At 42.6% G+C, this 25,891-nt stretch overlaps 1 protein-coding gene across 4 annotated transcripts in view; it reads right to left on the bottom strand.

The window, feature by feature from the left end:
• The window catches only part of LOC143775737 (uncharacterized), an 83,656-nt gene that overhangs the window by 25,449 nt on the left and 32,316 nt on the right, over positions 1 to 25,891 (bottom strand). For all 4 annotated transcript variants that reach the window (XM_077264238.1, XM_077264239.1, XM_077264242.1 and 1 more), the window contains exons 4-9: positions 20,476 to 20,528; positions 18,560 to 18,704; positions 18,105 to 18,469; positions 13,230 to 13,458; positions 12,997 to 13,114; positions 1,627 to 1,747 (exon numbers count right to left, since the gene is read on the bottom strand). In XM_077264238.1, coding sequence (XP_077120353.1) covers positions 1,627 to 1,747; positions 12,997 to 13,114; positions 13,230 to 13,458; positions 18,105 to 18,469; positions 18,560 to 18,704; positions 20,476 to 20,528 — 1,031 coding nt within the window. The remainder of the gene's footprint in view (positions 1 to 1,626; positions 1,748 to 12,996; positions 13,115 to 13,229; positions 13,459 to 18,104; positions 18,470 to 18,559; positions 18,705 to 20,475; positions 20,529 to 25,891) is intronic.

The following is a 25,891-nucleotide window of genomic DNA, read 5'->3' as shown; positions in this document are numbered from 1 at the left end:
TTCCACTCATGGTATGTGGTTGGGTGAAGCCATTTATTGTCAAACTACTGTGTTTTCTCTTTTTAAATCATATTGACAACCCAAAACATCTAAATGACCCTGGTCAAAAGTTCACATACCCTGGTGATTTTGGCCTGATAACATGCACAGAAGTTGACACAAATGGGTTTGAATGGCTACTAACAGGTAACATCCTCACTTGTGACCTATTTGCTTGTAATCAGTGTGTGTGCATAAAAGCTGAGTGAGTTTCTGGGATCCAGACAGACTCTTGCATCTTTCATCCAGACACTGACGTTTCTGGATTGTGAGTCATGGGGAAAGCAAAAGAATTGTCAATGGATCTACGGGAAAAGGTTGTTGAACTGTATAAAACAGGAAAGTGATACAAAAAGATATCCAAGGAATTGATAATGCCAGTCCGCAGCATTCAAACTGTGATTAACAAATGGAAAATCAGGGGCTTTGCAAAAACAAAACCATGTTCAGGTAGACCAACAAAAATTTCGACCATAACTGCCAGGAAAATTGTTCGGGATGCAAAGAAAAACCCACAAATAACATCAGCTGAAATACAGGACTTTCTAAAAACTAGCTGTTTCAAGATGCACAATAAAGGAGGCACTTGAAGAAAAATGGGCTGCATGATCGAGTCGCCAGAAGAAAGCCATTACTGCGCAAATGCGACAAAGTATCTTGCCTACAATATGCAAAACAGCACAGAGACAAGCCTCAAAACTTCTGGAACAAGGTAATTTGGAGTGATGAGACCAAAATTGAACTTTTTGGCCACAACCATAAACGTTACATTTGGAGAGCGGTCAACAAAGCCTATGATGAAAGGAACACCATTCCTACTGTAAAACATGGAGGTGGATTGCTGGTGTTTTGGGGATGTGTGAGCTACAAAGGAATAGGAAACTTGGTCGAAGTTGAAGGAAAGATTAATGCAGCATGTTATCAGCAAATACTGGAGGCAAATTTGTCATTGGCTACAGCAGACCAAAGTGAAGGTTCTGGAGTGGCCATCTCAGACTCCTGACCTCAATATCATTGAGCCACTCAGGGAAGATCTCAAGCGTGCAGTTCATTGTAGACAGCCCAGGAATTTACAGGAACAGGAGGCTTTTTGCCAAGAAGAGTGGGCAGCTTTACCATCTGAGAAAATAAAAGAACCTCATCCACAGCTAAAACAAAAGACCTCAAGTTGTCTTTGATGTTAGAGGGTGCAATACATGGTATTAAGAAATGGGGTATGTGAACTTTTGATCACGGTCATTTGGAAAAAGTTTTGGTGTTATTCATATTCTCTGAATGAGAAAAAAAAATAGGCCAAGAACACAAAAATTCTGAGGGGGGGGGGGGGGGGGATTAAACTTTTGAGCACAACTGTGTAAGAAAACATGATTATACACATGTCAATATTTTAAGATCGAACTACACATAGCAATAATTATTGAGTAACACGGTCAATAAATAAGATCTCCAACATTATTGTGTGTGTCGGCCTTTAAGATAGTGATCTGATCATTAGCTATCGGATTAGATTACTTTGACATGGGACAGCACGTCTTAATTTTTTTTATATGCTATAAATATAGAATAAATAGGAATATAAAAGCTCACCTCAGCCAACGGTAGCTCTTTCTATAATGTCTACAGGCACCTCGGTCAGGAAGAGGTTTCCCAGGTTGTATGGAAGGATCTCTCACTGCTTTCTTTCTCATATATCCTTGATTTTTGTTACCTGTAACAGAATTAAAGATGCAAATACATATTACATTTTTCATTCACAATATTAAAATGGCATGCCTAATATTTTGTAATTCTCTCTTGCGCCACCAAAACAGTTCTGCCCTATCAAGACATGAACCTAGTAAACCCGTGATGGCGAACCTATGACATGCGTGTCAGCACTGACACGCGTAGCTATTTTCGATGACACGCGGTCGCATACAGAGAAGTATAGGGTAACATGCCAAGGACGTTTCATCCTCGGCTCCTGCATGGCCAGGTGCAGTAGCCGATGAGAAAACATTTGCTGTAGTGTAGTGCAGACACTGTGCTGGAGGTCTGTAGGCCAAAACAACAGAACTCCAGCACAGAGTGTCTAGTTCTGGTACTTCTGGTTAGGCCGTTAGGGGAATCTTTGACCTGACTTCTGGACGGCAGAGCAGGGAGCAGCGGAATGCCATGGGGGACGCATCTATGGGGGCCCTGTGATCGCGATTACCAGCAACCACATAACCACAGCAACCATCATTCAATCTACTGTTCTGAGGTGTTGTGGATTTCTAATTGACCATAATAACTGAGATAAGTGATGAGAAGACTGGGAGAGGCGAGGGCCTGTGCTATGGGTGCTGTTTCACACCATTAGAAATAGCGGCAGCCATCTTAATTTACATAAGGAACGCCATCTTGCAGCAAAGTACAATATACTGCGTAGGAAATGTGGATTACGTCCGCGCTGTCTTAGCAATGAAATTCCAGGGGATGATGGAGTTTAACGGTGGTTTATTTTTATGTGGTATGTCCTGAAGAAGGGGTCTAAATGACCTTGAAATGCGTTGAATACACCACCGTTAGACTCCATCATCCCCTGGAATTTTATTGCTAAGGCAGCGCGGACGTAATCCACATTTCCTACGCAGTATATTGTACTACATGGTCGTTGAGCGACTCGTGGATCTGCAGCAGCCTATATTTATATATGCTTTTACTCTGCAATATCAGGTGAGCAGTTTTTTGGAAGCTCTCCTGTCTATTTATGGGATAAAACCCTATTTTGCGCTTTTTGTCTCCCTTTCTTTTAAACTTGCAGCAAAATGCAGACTCCATTTCACCACTATTACTGTTGTGCATCCTTAGTAACCCCTATTTCTACTTATTAACCCTGCCTATTCCTTAAAGACAGTTACATGTGCCATCTTGTGGTCAGCTAGGCTAGCTAATCCCTAATTGCTAACAGGCTATCTATATAATTCTATCTTCTGTCACTGCTCCCCCTGATGGAGAACCCCAAAAATAAAAAAAAAAAGGTTAAGTAAAGGAACTGGTAGTATCTATAGCAGACCCCTTCAAGAGACTTGAACCAAGATGTATGGCATTATGGAAAAAAATGGCAGATCATTTTGCGTTCTATGTATTGAAACGGTAGTAAGCAGAACGTGGAATATAAATAGGCATTTTGAAACTAATCATTCCCAGCTCTTGAAAAAAAAAAGTGAGGATGAAAGGAAAGAATACATACAGTGGGGCAAAAAAGTATTTAGTCATTCAGCAATAGTGCAAGTTCCACCACTTAAAAAGATGAGAGGCGTCTGTAATTTACATCATAGGTAGACCTCAACTATGGGAGACAAACTGAGCAAAAAAAATCCAGAAAATCACATTGTCTGTTTTTTTATCATTTTATTTGCATATTATGGTGGAAAATAAGTATTTGGTCAGAAACAAACAATCAAGATTTCTGGCTCTCACAGACCTGTAACTTCTTCTTTAAGAGTCTCCTCTTTCCTCCACTCATTACCTGTAGTAATGGCACCTGTTTAAACTTGTTATCAGTATAAAAAGACACCTGTGCACACCCTCAAACAGTCTGACTCCAAACTCCACTATGGTGAAGACCAAAGGAGCTGTCAAAGGACACCAGAAACAAAATTGTAGCCCTGCACCAGGCTGGGAAGACTGAATCTGCAATAGCCAACCAGCTTGGAGTGAAGAAATCAACAGTGGGAGCAATAATTAGAAAATGGAAGACATTCAAGACCACTGATAATCTCCCTCGATCTGGGGCTCCACGCAAAATCCCACCCCGTGGGGTCAGAATGATCACAAGAACGGTGAGCAAAAATCCCAGAACCACGCGGGGGGACCTAGTGAATGAACTGCAGAGAGCTGGGACCAATGTAACAAGGCCTACCATAAGTAACACACTACGCCACCATGGACTCAGATCCTGCAGTGCCAGACGTGTCCCACTGCTTAAGCCAGTACATGTCCGGGCCCGTCTGAAGTTTGCTAGAGAGCATTTGGATGATCCAGAGGAGTTTTGGGAGAATGTCCTATGGTCTGATGAAACCAAACTGGAACTGTTTGGTAGAAACACAACTTGTCGTGTTTGGAGGAAAAAGAATACTGAGTTGCATCCATCAAACACCATACCTACTGTAAAGCATGGTGGTGGAAACATCATGCTTTGGGGCTGTTTCTCTGCAAAGGGGCCAGGACGACTGATCCGGGTACATGAAAGAATGAATGGGGCCATGTATCGTGAGATTTTGAGTGCAAACCTAGTTCCATCAGCAAGGGCATTGAAGATGAAACGTGGCTGGGTCTTTCAACATGACAATGATCCAAAGCACACCGCCAGGGCAACGAAGGAGTGGCTTCGTAAGAAGCATTTCAAGGTCCTGGAGTGGCCTAGCCAGTCTCCAGATCTCAACCCTATAGAAAACCTTTGGAGGGAGTTGAAAGTCCGTGTTGCCAAGCGAAAAGCCAAAAACATCACTGCTCTAGAGGAGATCTGCATGGAGGAATGGGCCAACATACCAACAACAGTGTGTGGCAACCTTGTGAAGACTTACAGAAAACGTTTGACCTCTGTCATTGCCAACAAAGGATATATTACAAAGTATTGAGATGAAATTTTGTTTCTGACCAAATACTTATTTTCCACCATAATATGCAAATAAAATGATTAAAAAAACAGACAATGTGATTTTCTGGATTATTTTTTCTCAGTTTGTCTCCCATAGTTGAGGTCTACCTATGATGTAAATTACAGACGCCTCTCATCTTTTTAAGTGGTGGAACTTGCACTATTGCTGAATGACTAAATACTTTTTTGCCCCACTGTATCCATGCAGCTACACCTTTACAAAAGAGCCAATCTAATTCAATCTTTAAATTTGTAAAAGGCTCTACAAATTTAACATCTGCAAGTTTTAGCATTGCTCACTCCATAGCTCAGCATGGAAAAGCACTCAGTGAGGGAGATTTTATTAAAGAAACTCTCCTAAGATTTGCACCAGTTCTATTTCACGTCAATAAAGATGCAATTATTAAGAGAATATCTGAGTTACCACTCAGTAGAAATATCACAAAAGACCGAATAATGAGAATGAACACAAATGTACAACATCAATTAAAGAGAGACATAAGTAATAGTAAATATTTTTTGATCTCTCTTGATGAAACTACTGATGTCACATCACATGCTCAGTTGGCCATTATTGGTCGATATTCTGATGGTCTCACAATGAGAGAAGAGTTGATAAAGTAAGTATCAGTGCCAAGTACATCAGGAAGCAAAATATGTAAGGTTGTTATACAAACATTCCATGACCTAAGCATTGATATCTCTAAAGTTGTGTCAGTGACGACAGATGGGGCACCAAACATAGTGAGGAAAAAAGTCAGATTTGTCAAATTATTTACGGAAGCTATTGGACATATAATTGTGCCTTTTCATTATATTATCCATCAGGAGGCGTTATGTGCCAAGGCAGGATTCACCAACTTAAACGACTTAATGTCAGTTGTTACAAAAATTGTAAATTTAATAGCTGCTCGCCCCCTTAACAAGCGGGAATTTTCTGCAATTTTACTGGAGGTTTATTCCACCTACAATGGACTGCTGATGTACAATAATGTAAGATGGCTGAGCTGAGCCAAAGTTCTTGAGCGCTTTGTGGAGTGCTTTGAAGAAATTAAGGTATTTCTTGAGGATAAGGATCTGGGAAACTTTCCTCAACATAATGATGATGATAAATGGGTCAACAGCCTGATGTTTTTTACAGATCTCTGTTCATTAATGAACTAAACTTAAAGTTACAAGGTTTTCGCAAAAGTATTGACGTTATGTTTGGATACATAAAAGCTTTTGAAAGTAAACTTAAAATTTTCAAGCGAGATGTAGAAGCTAGCATCTTCCTCGAGTAGCAAAGTAGTTTGAGAAGGCCAGTGCAGCTGTACAAAATGAAGTGGAACCCTTGCATATAACCAATTTAGAAGCCTAGAACGGACCATGAAAATAATTAAGTATCCTGATATAGTAGTCTACAGTAGATTGGAATTAAATGGTTTCCAATGGATGCAAATTGATGATTTGGAGATGCAACTTGCAGAATTTCAAGACAACATCTGGGCTCAGGTGTTTGTCGACTTGAGGTCAAAGCTTGAGAATCTGAAAAGGTGTTGCTTGGAGAATCAAGAGGAGTGCCACTACGAACAGGAAATTTGGAGCGCTTGGAACCAATTACCAGATACTTAGCACCCTGAAAAATATAGCAATGGCTTTACTCACAATTTTTCCCTCTACATACTTTTGTGAGACCTTATTCTCAGCGTTAAATAATATCAAAACCATTTAGGCAATGAAATTCAGCAACAAAAAAGTCACTAATAGGCAGGTTAGTCAAAGAATTCCCCTCCCCCTCACTTATATTAGTTCACGGCACCCTACACAAGTTAAATAATATCAAGACCAACAAAAGAAACCGACTGACGGATGAACAAAGAAGTCACTAAGCAGGTAAGTTAAATAATTAGTTTTCGGTTTATTAAATACAGTTATATATTACAATTATACATTTTTGCTATTTAAACTATAAATATCACGAAATTATGTTTTTTTTTCTCGAAGTGACACACCACCCAAGTTATGTTCGGCTTTTTGGCGAATTTTGACACACCAACCTCAAAAGGTTGCCCATCACTGTACTAGACCATATCAAAGTCAGGAGAAAATCCTTTAAGTTGCAAGTTTAAGAACCATAGATCAGATTTACTTTTTCAGAGTATCCCATAGATGTTTGATTGGATTGAGATCTGGGGACTTTGAGGGTACTGTTTCTAGGAATGCTTGTTCCCGGATAGAAGACTGTCATACCAGGCCAGCAATAACCCAATTAAAGAGCAAAACACTAATTTGTCAAGTGCAATCTTTATTTAGCCTGTGGCTGGACTTCTAGTTCCCTAATGGGTGTAAAAAAAAACCACAGTATAAAGTTAAAACAAAAAAAAGATTAAATAACATAAAAGTTCAAATGTCCCACATTTTGCCCCATTAAAAATTAGGATATCCCAAAAAAATTTCTCGGTCACCTCATTGGTGAACAAAGAAACCGGGGGTATAAGCTGATGCCACCTGGAGGCTGACACATTATTATGAATGAAAATTGGTGCCTCCCCAGCAGTCTATATCTAGCCTGCTAGCATCAGGCCTCCTCATTTTTTTGTTGTGTCGGTTGGAGGCGACATAGGTCTTCACAGGCCTGATACAAAGGCTTTTGACAAGGTTAGGTTTTTTTAACCTTTTCGCTTTTAGTATTTCAGATGGATTGTTGGGGTAACAGGGGGTAAATTGAGCACTTAGTTTCATCCCGCATAGCAGCGGAGAGTACAGACTGTATTGTTCAGCCTGTATCCTCTCTGGTCGAAGGGGCTGAACCTTGTTATCCAGGCAAAGTCGGCGGTCGATACCAGGGCGGTGGTCCGTTAGCCTACCTAGTTGCCTCCTGTCGCTCCCTGTAGTCGCATAGATCCGAAAACTGAGTCCCTATGTCTTCAGGACGATTCTGCTCTTTGGGTTTTCTCTTCTCTCGCTACACTTCTGTACCTCTTCCCAGTGGAGTTGGTAACATCTTGGTCCTCTCCGCCAGTGGTAAATACGCCTGTGTCCCACTTATCTAAAACCACTACCCTGCCCCCTCTCTGAAGGGGCAGCCCTTAGAGATCCTACTGATAAACGTACAGAGTCTATGGCCAAATCTGCCTTTGCAGCGGCAGGCTTTAAAATGTGCCTAGCGTTTTCTGCCACATGGGTATCTTAGGCATTATCCTGTAGCCAAAACACCTGCGTCAGGGTATTCTTCCCGTGTCTCAAATAGCAGAGTTGGCTGCGGTAGCTGGCCAGATTGCTCAGGTCGGCAGGTACTTATGTTCAGCATCTTTGAATGCTGTGGACTGCTCGGCTCATGCCGTAAGCAATAGTGTGGCTATCTGTTGGATTTTATGGCTGTAGGGATAGAGGGCAGATCTTGCCTCAAAAAAGTCTTTAACTAGTCTTGTCTTTTCATGGCTCTCGTCTTATTATGACTACATTAAACAAGATTACCACTGATGCTACAGGAGGTAGAAGCAGTCGTCTCCCTCAGGACAGGGTGAACCACCCATTTTGTAGACTCCAGTTTCGACAATTTCTGGCACCAAGAGAAGTCAGACAGGTTAGACAGAAAGCCCATGAGGGAAGAAAGTCTTCAGCCTGCAGATACACACCCTCTGTGTGGTCTCAGAATCAGAGAGGCAAACCCTGTTGTTCCAGAGGTAACAGAGGAACCAATGCATGACAAGCTGGAATTATTCTCGAGTGGGAGCCCGCCTTCTGTCCATCCAAGGAGCATGGTTGGAGACGAAAATCAATGTCTGGGTAAGAGAGGTCGTCTCTTCAGGGTACAGAATAAAGTTCTCTGCCCTTCCCCCAAATACTGTCGATTTTTCAGAGCCCGTCCCACCAGATCCCCCACGATAAGAAACAGTTTTGAGCAAGGCATATCTTCTCTGATTCAGGCAGAAATTACAAAAGTTCCTTCTTTAGAACATTTCAAAGGATTTTACTCAAGTCTTTTTGTGATAACAAAAGGATGGTTAGGTGAGACCCATCTTAGACCTGAGGTGTCTGAACACGTCAATTCGTGTGTGCCACTTCAAGATGTAATCTCTTCATTTGGTCATTGCTTACATGGAACCTGGAGAATTTGAGTCCCCAATAGATATTCAGGACGCTTATTTTCGTACACCCATTTTTTAGACTCATCAGAGGGATCTTCACTTTGTGATCAATCAGGATCACTTTCAGTTTGTGTCCCTCCCTTTCAGCCCAGGCACGGCTCCTAGAGTATTTACGAAGTTTCTGGCACCAACTACGGCACTGCTACAAACCAGAGGAATTGTGGCGATCCCTTTACCTGGACTACTTCCTTATCAAAGATCCCATTTTCCCTCAGAACTTGGAGAGCCTCCCGATTCTTATGGACTCTCTAGCTTGCTTCGGATGGATTAGCAACAGGGCAATGTCCCAGTTGATTCCAGTACAGCAACTACGATTCCTAGCGATGATATTCAACATGTCCCAAGCATTGGTCTTTCTTACAGAGTAAAAAGAGATTAGCTCTTCAGTCCACCATTTGGAACTTGAGGCGACTAGTGAAGCATCCTCTTCGATTCTGCATGAGGGTCCTAGGAAGATGGTGGCAGCATTCGAGACACTCCCGTTTGCACAATTTTACTCAAAAGCACTACAAAATGCCCTCTTGGCCAGTTGAGACAGATCGATACACTCTTTGGGTCAAATCTATGATCCTTCCCTTTTGCACCCATCCATCTCTAAGATGATGGTTAACGTCGTCTCTTAACACAGGGTCACTTTTTCTGCCTCATCCATTGGCAGGTACTGACTACGGATGCCTGTCTTCAGGGATGGGGAGAGATCTTTTGCCATCTATCCTTTCAAGGATCCTGGGGAAGCAGGAGAGGGGTCTCCTGATCAATGTACTGGAACTCATTCATCTGGCTCTTCTGCACTGGCAACATCACTCTCAGGATTAACAGTTGTAATTCAGCCGGACAATGCCATACATTATTCAACAGGGGGTACGCGAAGTCAGTCCGCCATGTCAGAAGTTGCAACTATTCAGGAGAAGGCAGAATCTCGGCAGTTCACATAGCTGGGGCAAACAACTGGGCAGCAGATTTCCTAAGCTGCCACAGGGGAATGATCTCTACATCAGGAAATATTCAACGAGATCTGCCAGGGGTTTGGAATCCTGGATGTCAATCTGATGGCATCGAGGCTAAACCAGAAGGCTCTCAGGTTTGTCATCAGGTCTTGAGATCCTCTGGCAGTCGTAGTATACGCAACGGCGATCCTTTGATCCGAGTTCGCTCTGCTCTATATCTTTCCTCGTCTAGCGCTTCTGCCCAGGCTTCTCAAGAAGTTCAGGGCAGAGGTCATTAGGGTTATCCTCATCATGCCAGACTGGCCTCGAAGGGCATGGTATGCAGATGTGATTAACTTCCCGACAGATCTTCTGACTCAAGGCCCGATTTTCCACCAGAATTTACAGTCGCTCAAATTGACCGCGTGGCTGTTGAGGCCACGGTTTTAAGAGCAACAGGTTTATCGTGGCCAGTGATCCAGACCATGATGAAGTCAAGAAATGTCTCTTCATTGCATATCTAACATCACACTTAGTATGCCTACTTTAGGAGGTGTGAGTCTAATTACTTCACCCCAATGTCATTCTTCATGCCGGTACTTCTCTCCTTTCTCAAGTCAGAGTTAGCGGCTGGGCTGGCACTTCGTTCTCTCAAAGGTCAGGTCTCCGCTCAGGCCATTTTATTTCAGAAGGATCTGGCAACTAGGCCACAAGTCAAGACTTTTTTTCACCGGTCAACATACAGGCATCCCCTTATTTCTTGGGATCTCAATATCTTCTTGGAGGCACTACAGTTTCCACCTTTTGAGCCTATTAAGGAGATATCCACTATTTGCCTCTCAAATGAAATACATTTTGTGGTAAACATCACTTCCATCAGAAGAGTATCGGGAGTTGGCGGCTCTCTCCTTTTCGTGTTCCTTATCTAATCCTTCATCAGGACAAGACAGTTTTATGGCCAATTCCATCCTCTCTCGCTAAGGTGGTGTCAGCTTTTCATCTTAACTAAGAAATTGTGTTACCATCTTTTTGCTCTATCATCCAACAGAGAGCTTTAAACAAACTGGATGTCGTCCGGGTGGTCCGGACCTTTCTGTCTGTTATGGATCGGTTCAGATGGTCATACTCCTTGTTTGTTATTTCAAAGAGGCCTCAAAAGGGGACTAGCTGCTTTTAAGGCGACCATTGCTTGTTGGATTAGAACATCCATTATTCAGGTGTATAAATCAAAGGGCAGTGTTCCTCCTTTTAAGGTCAGGTCCCACTGTACGTGAGCGCTAGAAGCTTCCTGGGCGGTTCGTCATCAGGCATCGGTTCTGCAACTCTGTAAAGCAGCCACGTGCTCAACTCTGCATACCTTTACTAAGTTTTACAGGGACCACACTTTTGCTTCGGCAGATGCAAATCTGGGCAGGAAGATACTACAGGCAGTGGTTGCTCAAACGGCATATTGAGCTACAGAGGAAAAAAATTATGTGATAACAGTAAAATTAAGTTTCTTTCCCACCCCAGGAACAGTTTTAGCATGTCCCATGGTTTCTACGTCCCACAATGAGGCGACAGAAAAAAACACTTTATACTCACCGTAAAATCTTTCTCATAGCCTTTATTGGGAGACACAGCACCCACCCTTGGTTGCTTGGTCGGGCGTGTATTTATGATGTGCTTCGGATGGGGTGCAATTGATTACTTTTCTGTTTCTTAAATGAATACTTTCTTTGCTTCTCCTACTGCTTCTTTTTTTCATTAAACTGTGGAGACCTGGATGGCCGCGTCACTAGTCAGGGCGCAGCCGCGATCAATTCAAGTGTATTGAGTGAGGCTACGCCCTGTATGGACGCACCACTAGTACAAGCTTTAGGCTATGTGCACACGTTCCGGATTATTCACGGATTTTTTGCGCGTTTTTTCGGCGGCTTTCCGCAGCAAAAACGCTTAAAAAACGCATACATTAAGCATCCCAACATTTTTAATGGTTTCCGCAATTTTTGAGCATAAGTTGCTTTTTTTTCCGCAAAAAAAAACGCATGCGGAAAAGTACGCAGCATGTTCATAAATTTGGCAGATTTTAAGATTTCCCACTATATTATTGCATTGAGAACCTCCGGAAAAAAACACGAAAAATCTGCACAAAAAACGCGCAAAATATGCGATAAAAACGCTTGCAGGATTCCTGCGGAAAACCTCAGGATTTTCTCAGGAAATTTCTGCATACTTTCCGGACGTGTGCACATACCCTAAGAAGCGAGGCCGTGCCCACAGCACGGGCTCTGGCCTTGAGTATGCATAACGCATACATACCCTCCCGGTCCTGGCTCAAAAAACGTCAAAAACCTGCAGCGCACAGTGCATGCACTGAGGGGATTCATAAGTCTGCAGTCACGCAGAGTGACAGCAGACTTATCGATTTGGACCGGACAACCCCATTAACTATAATGTATAAAGCATGCTGGAACTTGCCACAGAGTTTCATAATGAAGCTTAACAACAACATGAACATCAGGACACATTTGCCAGAATCCTGGTGGCATGGCTTTCCCAGGTAACAATGAACATAGCAATTTTTGTCAGTGTGCAGGGTTAAGCCATGCTAATCCCTCTGCGATAGCTCTAGATGCACTTTGTGTTCCATAACTTTTCTATTTTTCCTTGGTCGCCCATTACACTTTTGTCAGCTTGTCCTTCCTTGTGTGGTACTTACTTTTGGTAGGTGCTAACCACTCCATACTAAGAAACCCCACAAGACCTGCTCATTGGAGATGCTCTGACCTACTTGTCTAGTCATCATTAATTGAAACTTGTCAATGTCACTCACTTCCTAACGATTGCCATTTTTCCCCACCTGTTGACAGACACCAGTCACAAGATAATCAATGAAATTAACTTTTTGATATTCTCCTCCCTGTCTGTGAATCCCCGGCCCCTCCACCTGCTTCCAGACTTTGAGTAACTGCCTTTTTAGTGACCTACCTTCTCTGCATGAAATCTCCACATTAAACAGAAGAAGCAGGCGGTGGGGCTAGGGAATCACAAACAGGGAGGACAGTGTACAGTCCGGCCCCTGTGCACCAAAATCTATGTAGCAGAAACCTTCAAATGCTGATTAGAGAAGAACCACAAAGTGAATTTCTTCACCAAAAGTATCAATGTTAACAGTATTACAGTGCCATTACAGCCATGTCTTTACTTTATGTTACAAAATCGAGCTGACAGGTTCTTTTTAAAATATTATTTCTATTAAACCCCCAAATCTTATACAACAATTGCATCATACCGATATCCTTCCCAGTGAAACGTTGAATCTTTTGAAATCTGGTTGCTTCAATAATAATGCTGAGCTTGCTGTGACACTGGACACAATTCAAGTCTTTAGTCTTGCCATAAGAGACACTCTGCAGAACAAGTAAAGAGAAAAAGAGATGACACAACCATTAACTGAGGGAGAAAAGAGCATTGGATATTGTAAAATTGTCTCATCTACCCTTTCCTATTTTGGGTTACTCATACCTTTACTGGTTCTTCATGAGAGCAATTTAAGCAGCTGACCATGAAGGTACACTCCAGCAATACCAGATCTCTGGCGCTGGCTCCTTGAATATCCACATACCCCAGCACAGGTGAGTATTGGTGCAGCATGGTAGGGATGAAAGTCCCAGATATACGGCTGTTACATTTTTCACATTGTGCTGTACACGGCTGCTTTCCAGTCAGTGACAGGTCTGCTGTAATCCTACACCTGAAGACACAAAATGAAAATTAGCACAAGGTCCCAGGCGAATTTCCAGCATTTTAGTAGCAATATTTATTTATTTGCATTTGTAACATGTGTATGAGCACACACAGAAGTAAAACACTTTTATTCTATGTGTACACTTAGGCCCCAATTCGTCATTGCCTTTGCACCTATTTTTCTTTGCCTAGCTTTGTGTGTTTTTCGCCTTTTTTGGTTTTTCTTTCAATTCATTATTCTATTTGCGCCTTTTGTTACGTCTATTTTATATGTTCTAACCGGTTTTTGTTTTTCACTTTGTAGGAAGAGACCTGAGTAATCTCGAAAGATTGCAATTTGTTACTATATTTTCAGTTACAAATAGAGAAAAAAACCAGCACATCCAAACTAGTGTGAACAAGCGCCTACCAAAAAAAGCATACAAGCTGAAAAACGATAAAGGTTGCACCATAATTTACTAAGAATGATTACTCTAGAACATTGAAGATGCATTACTGCCATAGAAAATGGGGGGTGACAAAACAGGACAGGGACCCAACTTTCGAAGGAGGCCTTGACGTGGCAGTTGGACAGACAGAGAGATTAGAGTAATCATTCTTGGTAAATTATGGTGCACCTTTATCGTTTTTCATCTTTTCAGTTAGCCATTAAAAAGGTATCAACCCCTGGCTACACCTGGTTCTGGCTACACCTTATTGATTTAGATGGACACATGGGGAGGGGGGGGGGGGAATTAAGGAATATTTTAAAATTAATGCTGGGTCGGCTTCGGTATTGACGGTATGGGAGGCCATGAAGGCCTATTTCAGAGGGCTCTGTATTAAGGGGATGTCCCGAATCAAGGCAGAAACAGGCAGGAAGGATCAGATGTTGATAAAAGAGTTGGAGGAGGCTGAGGAGGCATTAATTAACGATCAATCCCCAGAGGCACAGGGAAGATTAAAGGTGTTGCAGAATAGAGTATGTCAGATGGCAATTAAAACTGCGGGACGTAGAAGAATGTTTCCATCTGCCAAATACTTTGAAGAGGGGGACAGGGCGGGCCATCTCCTTTCCAGAATAGTGACAGCGCAGAGAGATTCCACACATATAGTCACTTTGAAGGGAAGGGATGGGAAGGAGCACACTGGTTGCAAAGCAATTTTGGAGGTGATGACGGAGTATTACTCGGATCTTTATAAATCACGGGTACAGCCAACGATGGAGGAGGTGGATGGTTTCTTGACAGGGGTACAGCTTCCCAGACTCTCAGTGGCCAATCGGGGACTTCTCGAGGAGCCGTTTAATTTGGAGGAGCTTGACGACGCATTGGGCTCTATGCGCAATGATTAAGCCCCGGGAGTAGATGGGAAACCGGGGGAGGTGTATCAAAAATATAAAGAGATACTGCTTCCTGTCTTATTGGAGGTGTATGCTGCTGGTCTGGTGGAGGGGGAGCTGCCGAGGTCCATGTGGGAGGCAATAATTGTTGTACTGCCAAAACAGGGTAAGGATCCGAGGGATCCAGCTTCTTATCGCCCAATCTCGTTATTAACGATAGATATCGAAATCTTGGCCACGATGTTGGCTAACCGTCTTAACAAGGTGATAACAACACTAATACACCGGGACCAGTACGGATTTATGCCCAATAGTTCTACAGCGTGTAATCTTCGACGACTGTTTCTCAATATGCAGGTAAAGGCGGATAATATGGGTCGGAGGGTTGTGGTGTCTTTAGAAGCCGCTAAGGTGTTTGATAGTGTGGAGTGGCGGCATTTGTGAGCGGTCATGAAGGCTATGGGTTTTGGTGAGAGGTTCATACGTTGGGTGCAGCTGATGTATGCGTCTCCAAGAGCCAGGATACGGGTGAATGGAGTCTTGTCGGGGGATTTCCCTTTATATAGGGGAACACGGCAGGGGTGCCCCTTGTCTCCTCTGCTGTTTGCAATTGCGGTTGAGCCCTTGGCGGCGGCAATACGGAGGGACAGGGACGTAAAGGGGTTTTGGTATGGAAACTATGAAGAAAAAATAGCCCTGTACGCTGACGTGTTATTGTTCTTGGCAGATGCACAGGAGTCTCTGGGGGCCGCTATGAACAGTATTTCTAAATTTGGGGCTCTTTCCGGATTATCTATTAATTGGGAGAAGTCTGTGTTGTTGCCCATAGACGCGGCGGCTCCTCTGACTCTTGACCCTGGGGTTCCCTTAAGAGTAGTACATGAGTTTAAGCATCTGGGCATTGGAAAATAGAGGACTATGTGCAGCTCAACCTGACTCCTTTGCTTGGGAAGTTCCAGCAGAAGATTGGGGCCTGGAAGAAGCCATTTCTGTCGGTCGCAGGCAGAGCCAATTTGATCAAAATGATACTTATGCCTCAGCTCCTCTACATATTGCATAATGCTCCAGTGTGGCTGCCTCAGAGTAAATTTTATAGGATCAATACTCTATTTAGGGATTTAATTTGGAGGGGTGGACGGGCGCGCATCAAATTGGAACATCTGCAAAGGGCAAAGGATGAGGGTGGATTTACTATATAGCATCTCAATGACAGCACATGATAGGTTGGGGAGAGCCAGGACAGAGCTCTTCAGCGGGGATAATCATTGAACGCAAGGTAGGGAAGGGCCCATTGATGGCCAGTCTTGAAGCAGGTAGATTAAGAATTAACCCCAAAAAATTCCCAACAATAGCTATGATGGGGAAAGTATGGCAGAAAATTAAGCAATGGAGGGGAGTAACGGAATTTACGAGATATACACCAATTTGGTTTGAACCTAGGTTGGCAGAGCTCATGAGATTGCGGGGGTTCGGTCAGTGGAGGCGCATTGGCATTTGGTTCGTGTCTCAGTTGCTTGATGGAGATGTTATTAAAACATTCGAGACACTTAGGACTGAGTTTCCTTTAACCCAGAAGTCATTCTTTCAGTACCTGCAGTTGAGACATGCCCTAAACTGTCAAAATGAGGTGTCGCGTGTGAATCTTCAGTCAGATAGCTTGTTGAATCTTATTGGGCCTCGGAGGAGTACGAGGGGGATCATTACCTTGATGTACAGGGGTCTGATGGATACCTTTTTATTGAAGCATCCGTTAAGGATTAAGGAGAAATGGGTGGCGGATGTGGGCCCCTTGTCGGAGTCCCAGTGGGAGTCCATACTTCAATATATCCCCAGGTGAGGAAGGTGCTGATCTGCTACATATGATGTGGTCGTGTGCTCGCCTACAACCCTTTTGGGTGAAGGTGCCTAACTTGATCCAGGAGGTGACAGGAGTAGATGTGGTGCGTAACCCGCTGACTTGCCTTTTGGGCTGTATGGATGATATTGCTATGGATGAATGTGGAAGGCGGACTATCGCAAGATTGTTGTATGCTGCGAGAAAGCTTATCGCAATGCACTGGTTGGATGAAAAACCGCCAGGGAAAAAGAAATTTATCAACAAGATAAATTTTATTGTCCTTATGGAAAGAAATATATACAGTAAGAGAGGTCAGAATACAAAATTTGAAAATGTGTGGGGTGGATGGATGGATTACCCAGGTGTGGCGTCTGCTGAGTTACTGCAAAGCAGAATGGGTGTTTTGTAGTTTATTCTGGGGGGACTGCTACATGTACAGGCGTGTTTTTGTAAAGCTTGTTATCTTTTCTCAAGAGGTGATGCTGTCAGATGGTTGTATTGGATAATGGGCAAGAGATTGGGGGGAGGGAGAGTAAGAGTTGGTTAGGTGGTAAGGGTGTTGTTTAGTAAAATGAAAATATATTATCAGGTCATGTATCTAATGCACGGTATTTGTCTGGAAATTGTATCGGACTGTGTTAATAGCGTGTCATATGCTTTAATAAAAAATACATCATTTTAAAAAAAAAAAGGTATCAACCACTGAGGACTCTCAAATCTAAATATTTTTCAAGGCAGAGTCTAGTAATTCCAGATGTTTTAGCCTGATTCATCAATTGTGACTTTTCAAAAAGTCACAAATTGGATACAGCTTCACTCTAGTCTCCTCCTGGTGTGATTTTGAGTATGCCAAAATTTTGCAATATTTTTGGAGCCAAAAGTTGCAAAAACAATAAGAAGAAAGACCATTTTTTAAGTTCACGTTAAATACATGAATCACATGCACCATTTTTGATGAATTTGGCGCAAAAAGGGCAATAGCACAGGATAAAGGAAAGTGCTTTAAAATAAATGCAAATGATGATTCAGGGTCTTAGATTCAGTAGATTAATTCTGCCTAGTGTACTAATTTTGGCTTCATTGACATATACAGTCCTGCTCATCGTTATTGGGACCCATGAAGTTTAAGTACATAATGAGGAATATATCCTGAAAAAAAGAAAAAAGTGAAATAGGTTTTTTTGTACAGAAAAACCTAAAGCTTGCTGTGACACTGGTATTGACACCACTTGCTACACCTCATGTTCTACATCAGCGGAGAACAAAGAATGGAGACTGAGTTATTGAGGACTACTTTCGCAATCTCATAACATGCCACCAAGAAAAAGGACCACTTTGCCTTCACTTGCTCTACAGTCCTCTCAGGAAAAGCACTAACACTAATTTACAGAGGTTTGCATTGACTCAGCATGGTACATTATCATTGCCAGACATTTTTTGAGTTTCCTAGCAAAACTGTGGAAGTTGCTGAAATTTAGTGTCTCCGAATTCTCACCTGCTGCACTCCGATGACACTACAATGACCTGTGCAGTCAAAGTGCCCACGGCAGCTCCCAATTTTAGTCCCAAGAACCGTATTTCTGTCCCCTTTCGTGGACCGTGTGTGGCTCCTCCTTCCACACTTCTCAACCCATCACTGGTGCCAGACTCTAGGTCGTCATCATCATCATCATCATCTTCATCAAAGCTTATCCAGCTATCTGAGTCATCTTCCTCCAAATCTTCTTGGAGGTCAGTCTCATGTTGTGCCTCATCTTTAGCATTGTCCTTCTCGCTTGATTTAGCTGTGACTGCTGCTTGCAACTGCTGATAAGGCACAAACTTTAATCCAGCCTTCTCTACGTCAATGTCTCTTTTTAACTAGAGCAATGAAAAATTACAGAATTAGCGTTAAGATGCAAAACTGGATAAATGTGCATTTTATGTTACACTGCAAGGAAATAACGTTACCAGGCGAGCTCCTTCTGTATACAAGCGCTCCAAGTTGCGATCTAACCAGAGTAAAAAAGGTCTAAACAAAAGCTCCACTTTTCCAACCAACTGATTAGTTGCATGCTTTCCTTCCAGCCATGCCTTCGAGGCGTCACACACATGCCTGTAAAGAATTATTAAAATAGGTTTAGGCTCTGTTCACATCTGCATCATGCTGTTACTCATGCTATTACTATTAGAGTTAAGCTAATGGACCCATAAGTCATTATTATTCATCGGGATTTGGGCAGCACAGTGGCTCAGTGGTTAGAACTGCAGCCTTGCAGCGCTGGAGTCCTGGGTTCAAGTCCCACCAAGGACAACATCTGCAAGGAGTTTGTATGTTCTCCCTGTGTTTGCGTGGGTTTCCTCCAGGTACTCCGGTTTCCTCCCACATTCCAAAGACATACTGATAGGGTATTTAGATTGTGAGCACCATCGGGGACAGCGATGTAAAGCGCTGCGGAATATGTTAGCGCTATATAAAAATAAAGATTATTATTATTTGTTGAATTGTTGGGAATGCATAATAGCAGTCATGGCTCATTATAAATGGAAACTCTGATGTTAACCCCTTCACAACATATGACGTATATTTATGTCATGTTATGTCTCTGACTTTGATGCGGGCTCACCCTCTGAGCCAGCATCTTTCCTGACACATAAGGGCTGATTTAATCATCAATCATGTACTTTTAACAGCTGCGAGTGGAGCGATGCTCCGCGGGAAGCCAATGGGTTGTCATGACAGCTATGGGTCTGCTGATGACCCCTGTGCCTGTCTTTACGATCATAGGAGATTGTGGTTTCTGATAAACATTGCAGGGCTGATGCACTGCCATGTACGACTGCAGCTTCAAATCCCCTAAGGGGACTATTAGATATAGTTAAAAAAAAAAAAAAAAAAGGTCAAATCAAACCCTTCCTTTTGCCTCTTTTAAAGTAAAACAATTGAAAAAAAAATAAAATATACACATTTGGTATTGCTGTATTTAGAATTGTCCAAAATATCAAAATATAAAAAATGTTTCCGATCGGTAAACGGCGTAGTCAGAAAAAGAGTCAAAAAGCCAGAATTACATTTTTGGGACGTTCCTACGTTGCAATAAAGTGCAATAACAGGCAATCAATACATTGTATCTACCTCAAAATGGCATCAGTAAAAACATCAGCTCAGGGGACAAATAAAAATAAACCCTCACACAGCCCCAGATTGCGAAAAATGAAATCGCTATGGGTCTCTAAAACAGGCAACAAAAGCAGAAATATTTTTTCATATAACATTTGCAAGATTTTTTCCACCACTTATAAAACCCCAAAACTATACACGTTTGGTATTTACATATTTGTACTGACCTGGAGAATCATATTGCCAGGTCAGTTTTATAATTTAGTGATCATGGTAAATATAAAACCCAAAAGAGATTAGAGGAATTTTACTTTTTTTTGCAATTTCACTGCACTTTGATTTGTTTCCCCCATTTTCAAGTACCCTAAATGGTAAAAAGAATGATGTCATTCAAAAGTACAACTCATTCCACAAAAAACATGCCCTCATATGACTATGTGGACAAAAAAATTAAAGCTATGGCTCTTGGAAGAAGGGTAGAAAAAAATGAAAAAACTAAAAAATGGAAAATAGCCATGGCGTGAAGGGATTAATATAGATACGCCTTATTTGTTCAATGCACCATCTGCATGGAGTTTGTAAGTACTCAGTCTTGGTTTATTTCCTACTTTACTCTGCTCTGCCTTCGTGAATGACAGATACTAAGCAGGCACCAATGTGAGATGTGTTATTCACTCAAAAAGATTCAGAATATAAATAGAAAGAGTGGCTAAAAAATAGAAAGAGTTGTATTCCCATCTCATACATTTATGCCATGTTACCATACCTGCCCATGATGGAGGGTAAATCTTGGTCTTCAGGAATCTGAATTGTGAAGACCTGCAAATAAAATGAATAAGTAAACATTTTTTTACAATAACGACAGTCTTGAAATATTCTCTGAATGCATCAACAGCTAAAATAAATAGGTATCCAATAAAAAAATTAAGGTATATTCAGGCTTTATTTTCAGTTTATTTACAGGAGTAGGAAAATATACAGTTTTTCTAAAATACATGTATAGAAATCTAATAAACCTTTGTTATATCCATGCGGAAGCATCCACTTCTGCACAGTAGTAAAGACTATGGATCAGGCGGGTGTAATGCATCCATGGGCTTACTCAATGGAATTAAACATGGCAGCAGTCAATATAGAGGGCATATCCGTGGGATAATTACATTTCCAGACCTGCTGATTGACCTTAAGTGATGCTGTTAAAGATGTCCTGTCACTTGCCATACATAAATAATAAAAACCATTACATATTTAACAGACTTTAGCTCAATCTCAAGCCATGGCGACTTCATGGATGAACAATCTGTAGTAAGATCAATCTTGTGCAAGCCTACATAGGTCCACCAGGGTCTCCTCTGCCATCGGGTTGCTGGTCAATTCAAAGTGCTGCTGATCTCTTGACTCTGGTTTGTTTTTTGTTTATTTCTGTGCCTCTCTGTTTCTGAAACCTGATCAACGCTTATTTTTTGCGCCCGTTATATAAATTTGGTCTTGTTAGCCAAGGAGGCGCAATCATCAACTCCTCTCTTTGGAAGTCTTCTTGAGGACAAGAACACCCTGTCTAACAAGGCTAGATTTTATTAATGGCCTATTCACTTTGCAGTACCTGGTCGAAGCCATTGGAGAAATGACGGAGCTGCTGGGTGTCGCATCCCCACTAGTCAAATATTGATGGCCTATATAAAAGATAGGCCATCAAGAAAACAGTAGTAGTCAATCCCATTAAACTGGGGGTGCAAAAAAAGGAAGGGGTGGTATAGCTCAGGAATAGAGAGGTGCCAAAACAAAAACACTATTGCCATATTCAGAACACCATCATTTAGATTTGGTGAAAAAAATTGGCATGTTACGTAGGCTGAACAAAGACCTAGGTCCGGCAAGTTCAACATTCTCCCCAAATGTTCATTTTGTCACTAAATGAACTATAACCCGCAATGGTATGTGTATTGAGGAAATCATCCAGCCCTTTTTTAAAATCTGTTATAGTGTCATGTCTTTTTTAAGTTATAGGAATTGTCCAGTGTCACTCACTTTTAGATAAGAGGGCTAAGCACATAGCTGTCAGGAGGCATGTAAGATCAGATATGTTCAGAGACAAAGTCATCTGTGGCACTTACCTCACAATGCAGAAGTGAACCCTTTTAATTTATTCTTCTTATGTAAAGAAAGGAGACAATGTACAGAAATACATACATGATGAGATATTGCTGTAAACAGAAATACTTCTGGAGCTGCTCAAAAAAATCCACAAAACACTATCCGTTAAACACCTGGACAGTGCTAACTATGACCTGAATGCTGTCACTGGACCAATGCAGCATTGGGTCCTTTTTATTATCCCATGGATGCATTAAGCATTAGTTATCCGGCCATTCTTTATTTATAAGTATGGATTACTGCATAGGTATAAGTAAAATATGAAAGTAAAATTTTAAAGGGAACCTGTCACCCCTAAAATCGAGGATGAGCTAAGCCCACCAGCATCAGGGGCTTATCTACTGTATTCTGGAATGCTGTAGATAAACCCCCGATGTATCCTGAAAGATGAGAAAAAGAGGTTAGATTATACTCACCCAGGGGCGGTCCCGCTGCGGTTCGGTCCGATAGGTGTCGCGGACCGGTCCGGGGCCCTCCCATCTTCCTACGATGACGTCCTCTTCTTGTATTCACGCTGCGGCTCCGGCGCAGGTTTACTTTGTCTGCCCTGTTGAGGGCAGAGCAAAGTACTGCAGGCGCCGGGCCTCTAAGACCTTTCCTGGAGCCTGCACACTGCAGTACTTTGCTCTGCCCTCAACAGGGCAGACAAAGTAAACCTGCGCCGGAGCCGCAGTGTGACTACTAGAAGAGGACGTCATCGTAAGAAGATGGGAGGGCCCCGGACGGTCCGCGACACCTATCGGACCGAACCGCAGCGGGACCGCCCCTGGGTGAGTATAATCTAACCTCTTTTTCTCATCTTTCAGGATACATCGGGGGTTTATCTACAGCATTCCAGAATACAGTAGATAAGCCCCTGATGCTGGTGGGCTTAGCTCATCCTCGATTTTGGGGGTGACAGGTTCCCTTTAAATACAAGTATGTTACAAAAATGTATGATTTCCCATTACATAAATAAAGATAAACCGGGTATTCTAGGTTTCTTTTTATTTAAGCATACAGAACTAAGCATTTAATATTACACCTATTACGTATTTTACACCTATACTAGCAGATGTGCTAGCCTTTCTTTTGGGTCAGTTTCTTGGACTCAGTACATTTGGAGGTATTGGCCACCCATTTGGGCTGTGCACTTTTAATCAACCCAGCTTTCAACAGGCAGGTGTAATACAAAGTCAGGCCCAGGTCCTGCTTTGCCACTGGGTGGGCACATAGCAAGGAACAGCTTTTACAAGAAAGATATCAACCAAGTACTCAATGTTTTTTTTACATGTGTTACTATTTATTTACTTACTATAGTGGTTCTACGCATTGTATTTATCCTAAGATATACTTCTAGAACAGTGTTTCCCAAACTCCAGTCCTCACAGTCCCCAACACGTCATGTTTTCAGGATTCCCTTATTTTTGTACAGGTGAGAAAAGCTTGGGCAATCTGTGCTGTCTCGATAATAATTGCATCTGTGCAATACTAAGGAAATCCTGAAATCACGATCTGTTGGGGGCTGTGAGGACTGGAGTTTGGGAAATAGTGTTCTAGCATAACGTATAATCAGATAGTATTCTTGGATTATTACTCAGACCCCATTTCTCGAACATACATGCGGCAGCTATAGACATGCTACAATGGTTCACTAGAAAACGTTTAGGTTAACAATTAAGAGACTGATACTGGCTGTTATAGAATGTTCTTGGTTGTTGGAATCCTTTTTATGCACCAATAGGATATATGGACAGGGGATGTATTCATTTGGGGTTAGAACTACCTTGAAGCAAATGGAAATAACAGCTATCAGACACTCCTGGCATAGCTAACCATTATAAGAACTGTTGGCACATTGTGGAGAAAAATCTAAATGTTACAATATCCTTAAAGGGATTGTCTGGCGTTGCTCACTTCCAGTGAGTTGCACTGATGAGGTCGCAGTCTTTATATACCTGTCAGAATGCATGCACAATTGGCAGGTGTCGCACACCTATCTTATACATTAGAATAGGAGAGCTGCGCGATACATGCTGATTGGGCACACGTTCTGGCAGGAATGTGGAAATGTGTTGTCATCGGGTCCAATACATAAGAGAGCAGCACCAAACAACCCATTCAATATTTGCGTTTATCTGGGATATATCAAGATTTCTTGTTGTCCTAGTGCGGTCTATTCCTTCCCAGTTAAATTCCTATAGTAATAACATACATGTAAGCATGGCCAACTTATTGGTTATGGCTGTCTCAAAGAACAATCCTATGAGATATCCTTGCTTTCATACCGTATATACTCGAGTATAAGCAGAGATTTTCAGCCCACTTTTTTGGGCTGAAAGTAACCCTCTCGGCTTATACTCGAGTCATACCCAGGGGTCGGCAAGGGAGGGGGAGCGGCAGCTGTGTAATAATACTCACCTGCTCCTGGTGCGGTGTCCCTGGTTCTCTGGCGCCGGCAGCTTCTTCCTGTAGTGAGCGGTCACATGGTACCGCTCATTACAGTAATGAATATGGACCCGACTCCACTCCCATAGGAGCCGCATATTCATTACTGTAATGAGCGGTACCATGTGACCACTCACTACAGGAAGAAGCTGCCGGCGCCGGGGAACAGACGTGCAGGGACCGCGCCAGGAGCAGGTGAGTATAACGCAGTGCGCGATATTCACCTGCTCCCCGTTCCACCGTTGGCGCCACTGCGTCTTTCCCGTCCTCTGCACTGTCGCTCAGATCAGAGGGCGTGATGACATGATTAGTGCGCTCCGCCCCCTGCCTGAACAGTCAGTCCGGAGGACGGGGAAGACACAGTGGCGGTCGGCGGTGGAACGGGGAGCAGGTGAATATAGCAAGTGCCGGGGGCCTGGGAGGTGAGTATGTAATTTTTTTCTTACAGGGAACCTGTCACCGGAATTTGGCGGGACCGGTTTTCGGTCATATGGGTGGGGTTTTCGGGTGTTTGAATCACCCTTTCCTTACCCGCTGGCTGCATGCTGGCCGCAATATTGGATTGAAGTTCATTCTCTGTCCTCCATAGTACACGCCTGCGCAAGGCAATCTTGCCTTGCGCAGTATGCTTTGCCCAACTGTGGGCAAAGCCGAAAAGCATTAGTGCGCATGCGCCGGCGCACTATGTCCCGGAACACAGCAAAATACTTCCGGGACATAGTGCGCCGGCGCATGCGCACTAGTGCTTTTCGGCTTTGCCTTGCGCAGGCGTGTACTACGGAGGACAGAGAATGAACTTCAATCCAATATTGTGGCCAGCATGCAGCCAGCGGGTAAGGAAAGGGTGAATCAAACACCCGAAAACCCCACCCATATGACCGAAAACCGGTCCCGCCAAATTCCGGTGACAGGTTCCCTTTAATCGCAGCAACAGCATATGGGGCAAATATCTCTATGGAGTATCTTTGTGGGGCCATGTGCAGCATTATATGGGGTAATTATCTGTACGGAGCATCTTATTGGGCCATGTGCAGCATTATATGGGGCAAATATCTGTATGGAGCATCTTATGGGGCCCTGTGCAGCGTTATATGGGACAATTATCTGTATGGAGCCTCTTATGGGGCCATGTGCAGCACTATATGGGGCAAATATCTGTATGGGACCATGTGCAGCATTATATGGGGCAAATATCTCTATGGAGCATATTATGGGGCCATAATCCACATTTGTAGAGCATTATACGGGGCAAATGTGTCTATGGAGCATCTTATGTGGCCATAATCAGCATTTGTGCAGCATTGTACAAGGTAAATGTCTGTATGGAGCATCTTATGGGGTCATAATCAATATTTGTGCAGCATTATATGGGGCATATTTTAATATGGAGCATCTTATGGAGCCCATCATAAACTGTATGGAGCATTATATGGGGCGTATTTTGTATGGAGCATCTTATGGGGCCCATCATAAACTGTATGGAGCATTATATGGGGCTCCTGATTCAATATGGATATTCAAAAACACAAACAACTGATGTCTCAATTAATTTTACTATTATTGGTATCTATTTTAATTTTTGACATTTACCGGTAGCTGCT

Source organism: Ranitomeya variabilis, chromosome 5 (genome assembly GCF_051348905.1).
Source record: "Ranitomeya variabilis isolate aRanVar5 chromosome 5, aRanVar5.hap1, whole genome shotgun sequence".
In the NCBI taxonomy this organism is placed as follows: Eukaryota; Metazoa; Chordata; class Amphibia; order Anura; family Dendrobatidae; genus Ranitomeya; species Ranitomeya variabilis.
The sequence above is the reverse complement of the archived record's forward strand: the minus strand, read 5'-3'. Positions and strand labels throughout refer to the sequence as shown.